A 5821-nucleotide genomic window follows, 5' to 3' on the forward strand; every position below is an offset into this window, starting at 1 on the left:
AAAAACATAATAAATAATTTTTTAAAAAATTATATTTAAGGATGTAAAGTTACATGCTGATTAATTAGAAGAATTTTACATCTTTGTTGGTGAACGAAAGACTGCTTGTTTTTTCTGGTAATGAGACAAAAAAGTTTTAAATGATGTATTACTAGTTTTGTGGGTTGAGTGGGGAAAAAACTTTTTTCTATTAACAGTTTGACAAAATTATTCCTTGTTTGGTCCCATCTCTCCTAAAATATATAAGTTTTTCTGAATTTCTTTGGACAAATTATACCAACTTGATGTAAATCAGTGATGAATATATTGTCTATTCTCATATTAGTGTTCAGAGTTGCATGTTTTACTCAATGTGGCATCAAATTGTTTGAGCCTCAAACATTTTCTTTTTAATGAAACCTGTTTCATCTAGTTTAAACACAGTATTTGTTCTTAATTAAATAAAAAGCTGAGTATCAGTAAGCTAGTTTGTTCTATAGACTGGAAAGTTTGTGTTTTATTTTTCTGTAAACTAAAAGATGTTTTCGATTGAAAGTTTCATGATTTTGCTCGCTGTCACTGTGGAGGAATGTTAAGAAATCCAGATATATGAAAAATTAAATGTTACAAATAGAAAATAAGAGAATTTAAATCAAAGTTAAGAATTAGGTTGTTGACAGAGTTATGAGTTTATATTTGGCATCAGTAATGCAGAGAATCAAGCACCACAAACAACTTTTTAAACATGTCATTAAAATACAAAACACCTTATCTTCACTAATTGCCATTTGAAGAATAATAAACATAAACAGCCATAAAAGTGATCCAGGTTGGGATTCGGCATCAGATTGTGTCATTCATAATTAATAAGCTGTCAGACTGATAAAGACACAGGACCCCGTTTAACCTTCTCATAAATTAGTCAGTTAAACTTCAAAATTGATGAAAGTTGCTTCTTTCATTAATTTTCATGTTTTTAAGTAGTTTCAAAACACGAAATAAATGCAAAATATTTCACATATCAAGGCTAATTGATTTTCTTCCTCTGCATTGTTGTCATCGTTCAGTAAATTGTGAGTGGGTGCCTCCTCTTCACGCCCACGCACAAGCCTCAGTGATCACTGATCCACAGTGTGATTGTCACTCTGCAGCTGACGACACACTCCTTTTGAAAGCAAGAACACTGAGCAGCAACGTGTGTGACACAAACATCTAAAAACCATAAATCACTGCAGCAGATTGTCACATCAGGCACATACAGTTACGCTGCACTGATGATTATCTGTACACCTCCAGCAATGAGCTGACAGGTTGTACCTGTCTCCCCCCACAAACACCTGAGGAAAGTCCTGCCTGAGACACACTAATAAAAAGTCGAGTCAAAATCTTACGAAGTAAACAACTCAATGAGCCAACATGGGACTGTTTTTGTAGCGGGGAGTCGTTTCTGCTCTCCCACTTTGTTTTTGATATAAWTTTCTTTTATTTTTTTCTCCAAGCTCTTGTTCCACACTTGTCAAATTTCTTCATTGTTGTTGAGGAATTTTTTCCCCCCTTTGTGTCAACTTCAAACAGCGTGAAGAGTTCTTGTTAAGTAGGTTATAGAGAACTGAGTGTGCTTCATGTAGGCTGACGAAAATAAGCCTGTGGTATTCTTATACGCAGAAAGTCATGTTCAGGAATATAATGCACACGAAGTCATGCACCCCTCCGCTGCCAGTGTTGCTTTTTTTTTTTTTTTTTTGCTCTAACTGTCAATCACACAGACAGGAAGATGTTTTTTTAAATCATGTGCGACATTTTCAGCTCATGATGATTTCCCTCATTTGATGTGGGTTATTTTAGCTAAGAAAGTCTTTTTCAAAGGTTCAGAGCACCTACTTCGTGTTTCTTTTCTCTTTTTTTACCCTCTAAGAAACAAATGAGTTAATACTGATTGCATTGTTCAAGTTAGTGTTTCAGTAAGTTTACTGCATGCATTTTCATCAGAGTACTCAGTAAAGTTACACGTTTCATCCTGACCTCTTATCTGCAGGATGACTCCATCACTTCATCGGTGGCAGCCAGTTCCCAGCCCACCTCCATCCCGCTTCTCATGGCATGTACAGTCAACGTGAAGACRGTGGTGGCCAACCCCATCGTCTACCTGACCAACCTGACTCATGACATCCTGCATACCATCGTTGCACTCGACTCTCCCCCGCATCACGATGTTGTTAACAACGAGGTGAGCTAGCTGTTATTTAATATATTCTAAATGCATTCTTTGTGGCAATTTGTGTTAAACTGGCTGAAAACCTGTGGCTGTTTTAAGCATCTGCCAGGTAAAGATCAACATAGAATCATTGCTGAAGGAGATGGGAGTCCAAATAGTTACCACAGGCGACCAATTTCCCCTCTAACAGCTCCTTTTTYATTTCAGATCTATGTGATGCACACATTGGCTGCTTCTTTGTCTGCCTGTATATATCAGTGTCTTTGCGACGGACACAAATACAGGTGAGTGTTGCTTTATTWATTTGCCTTTTTTTAAGCATTTGCTAACTACACTCGTTTTTTTTTTTCAAATAAAACATCAGATATCTTAGTTCTGGTCTAAGGTATCCTATAACCGTTGATCAATATGTAAAACATATTTGTGTCATTTTTATTATGACTGTGGGGTTTTAATCTTGTTGGAAAACAAAAAAAATGTTTGTGGACATAAAGCACCTCTGTGCAGCTTCACAAACAACGGGATTGCATCAAACAGGTTGATTACAAAGCACAACCTGAAACATTCTCTGTCTGGTAATTCTGCTTTGCACAAATGAGCCAAGTCCAAGAACAGATCAGGAGAGAGAGAGAGAGGAATGGTCACAGCTGCTTTTCTTCCAGTTTCTTAGTTACCATGGTGATGATTTCTGTCTGTGTGATTAGTTGTCTACAAATGAGCCGTGTGGAGTACAGCTGTCTGTCAGAAGTTCAGAGTTTTAAATATCATCGGCATCAGAATCATAAAAAAGGCTCTTCTTTGCTGCAGTTTTTCAGGCAGATACATGCACCCTGTTGCTTTTTCTTAATGATTTTAGCTCATTGATGCTCTTTCTTCTCACAAGTGTTTGTTTTTTTCTGTTAGTCATCAAGCATAATTTAAAACAATGTCCGTCCATCCGTTTTCTTGTGCTTATCCGGGGTCGGGTCGCTGGGGCAGCAGCCTAAGCAGAGAGACCCAGACTTCCCTCTCTCCAGCCACTTGGGCCAGCTCCTCTGGGAGAATCCCAAKGTGTTCCCAGACGAGTCGAGAAACATAGTCCCTCCAGCGTGTCCTGGGTCTTCCTCTGGGCCTCCTCCCAGTGGGAYGTGCCCGAAACACCTCACCAGGGAGGCATCCTAACCAGATRAACCACCTCTACTGGCTCCTCTCGACGTGGAGGAGCAGCGGCTYTACTCGGAGTCCCTCCTGGATGACTGAGCGCCTCACCCTATCTCTAAGAGAGAGCCCAGACAAATTCATTTCGGCCACTTGTATCCACGATCTCGTTCTTTCAGTCACTACCCAAAGCTCGTGACCAGAGATGTGGGTAGGAACGTAGACCGACTGGTAAATCGAGAGCTTCACCTTCTGGCTYAGCTCTCGCTTCACCACGACAGACCGGTACAGCGTKGGGTTGGGTGATAWATAGATTTAATTGATTAATTCGAATTTGTCATTGATAAACATTTTATTTTGGGAAAATCAGATTTTTTTTCTCACCAGTGCACTCTTTGGGGCTTCTGTAGTTCAGAGGTCACCCCACCTGTCCCTCAAGATGCTTGGTACACGACATGACAATATGGCAGCTAGCAGAGAGGATCCACTTCCCATAAAATRCACTGTTTCTTCAGCTATCTGGGACTGGTTAGGTTCCACAAACTCTGACTTAAAACAACAAACATCTCACTGCAAAATCTGTTTGAATGCTCTTGCTACAAAAAGCAGGAGTACAACAAATTTGTTTCAACACTCAGTTAAGTGAGAAACAAATCGATTAAAATCGAATTTGGGATGAAAAAGATTAGATTTTTGGGTGGGGGTGTCATGTTGTCCAGTCCTAGTACAGCGCCTGCATCACTGCAGAYGCAGCACCAATCCGCCTGTTGATCGCCTGCTCCAWTCTTCCCTCATTTGTGAACAAGACCCTGAGAYACTTAAACTCCTCCACTTGGGGCAGGACCTCCTCCCCATTTTACATTTAATTTACACTTTACTAGAAAAGACAAATAATTGAACTGTCTGTAGTAATTATATTTTATTATTTTGTGTATAATAAAGCCAAAAATGAGGGGAAAATGTCATCTCATCCACTGTTGGAGGGTTCAGAGTTGGTGTTACTTCAGCTGAATAACAAATAATCAGGAGAKAATGTAAATAACCCTGCTTTAATAAGAACATGATGCACAAACTGTTTATATTTACTCAAAGTAGAAAATTCATTAAGATTAGATTGTTCTGTTATTTGTTCTTCTTTTCCAAAGTGCTGCCATACATTGATTTAAAAGATGAGGAAAATAAATGGTTGAGGAGACTGTGACAAGCACTAATCTGTTTTGATCATGTTGAATATAAATTATGAAAGCTGCCAGGATGCTGTTCGTCATTCTTATTGCAAATGCTTAATTAGGTTTTTGGTTCTTACAGATGCGAGGGGGGAGTATTGTTTGTTTAAGACTGATGTATAAGTTTAAGTCRTTTTGACAAGACCAGAGGCAAATTTAAACTTTAGATGCTTGCGTGTTTGTGAGGAATGTTGAAGGTTTGATGAATTTTTAGTTCTTTCTCTTGTGTTGTTTGAGTGAATGCATTTCCATGACTTTGTTTTTAGGTTTAGTTTGATTTTTTGTGTTTTGATCTTAAATCACTCAGAGGTTATGGATTAATTTCCAAGTTGTAAAGGTTTAGTATCTGAAAAGGCATTTGTTTTGAGAAAGATCTTGTGAAAGGTCCCTGCTGCTCTCTTTGAGCRATGTCGCTTTAGACTTTTGAATGTCTTTTGATTTAAAAGCAGTCAGGCTCCTGCTCAAGAAAATAAGAACTTACTTTGTGTTTAAAACCTTAATAAACCCCTGGTAGCATAAGCATTCTTAGTACCATTTAAATTTAAAAAAATGTATTTCCATTTTATTAAAGCTTTGTTTTATTTCTAAAGGTCATAGATACCTGAATGTATCACATTATCATTTTGTCTCAAAGAACATCCTAAACATGTTGTTTGAGAAAACCCTGAATTTAAAACCAAATTAAAACAAAAACTAGGACATTAAACAAAATTTACTCCACCTAACTTAGATTGGTTTATTTATATTTATTTCTTGTTTAATATAAATTCTCTTTTGCATTTTCATCCTGACGATGTGTTTCTCCCACAGCCACGTGAACCATTTCACAGGAACTGTGTATCAGAGCGTTTTGCTGTCTCAGAAGCAGTCGATTAAAAGTGTCAGCATGGAAGAAGCAGTTCAGCCTAACACTTCACCTGCTCAGTGGCCAGGTAAGTTAATCAGCTCAAAGCTGGGTTTGCTTTAAACATTTTTAATGTCAAATAAAGGATGTCATTATTTTTATTTTATAGAATATCTGTTCAGTTTTAAGCACCTTTTTATATAAATTTTAAATGTGAAGTTTGTTGTAAGCTATTTTTTGTCTTATGAGAACAGCTGATCAAAACAGCTGCAATAATGTAATGGTAGTTAAAGTGGGGATATTATGTATTTTCCAGGCACATAGTTCAGTTCTATACCACAATCAAGTAATGGTGCGTTCACACCAAACGCGATTTCAGCGTCAGGAGCAGCAGGTTTACATACAGAGTCTATGGTGGAC

General features: G+C 37.8%; 1 protein-coding gene across 3 annotated transcripts in view; it reads left to right on the forward strand.

Annotated features, from left to right (window-relative positions):
- Positions 1 to 5821, forward strand: part of dmxl1 (Dmx like 1) — a gene marked incomplete in the record, with an annotated part of 63015 nt that overhangs the window by 34839 nt on the left and 22355 nt on the right. For all 3 annotated transcript variants that reach the window (XM_014002623.1, XM_014002625.1, XM_014002624.1), the window contains 3 exon segments: positions 2015 to 2206; positions 2402 to 2478; positions 5368 to 5489. In XM_014002623.1, coding sequence (XP_013858077.1) covers positions 2015 to 2206; positions 2402 to 2478; positions 5368 to 5489 — 391 coding nt within the window.

Source organism: Austrofundulus limnaeus, unplaced genomic scaffold (assembly GCF_001266775.1).
Source record: "Austrofundulus limnaeus strain Quisiro unplaced genomic scaffold, Austrofundulus_limnaeus-1.0 Scaffold14, whole genome shotgun sequence".
Lineage (NCBI taxonomy): Eukaryota > Metazoa > Chordata > Actinopteri > Cyprinodontiformes > Rivulidae > Austrofundulus > Austrofundulus limnaeus.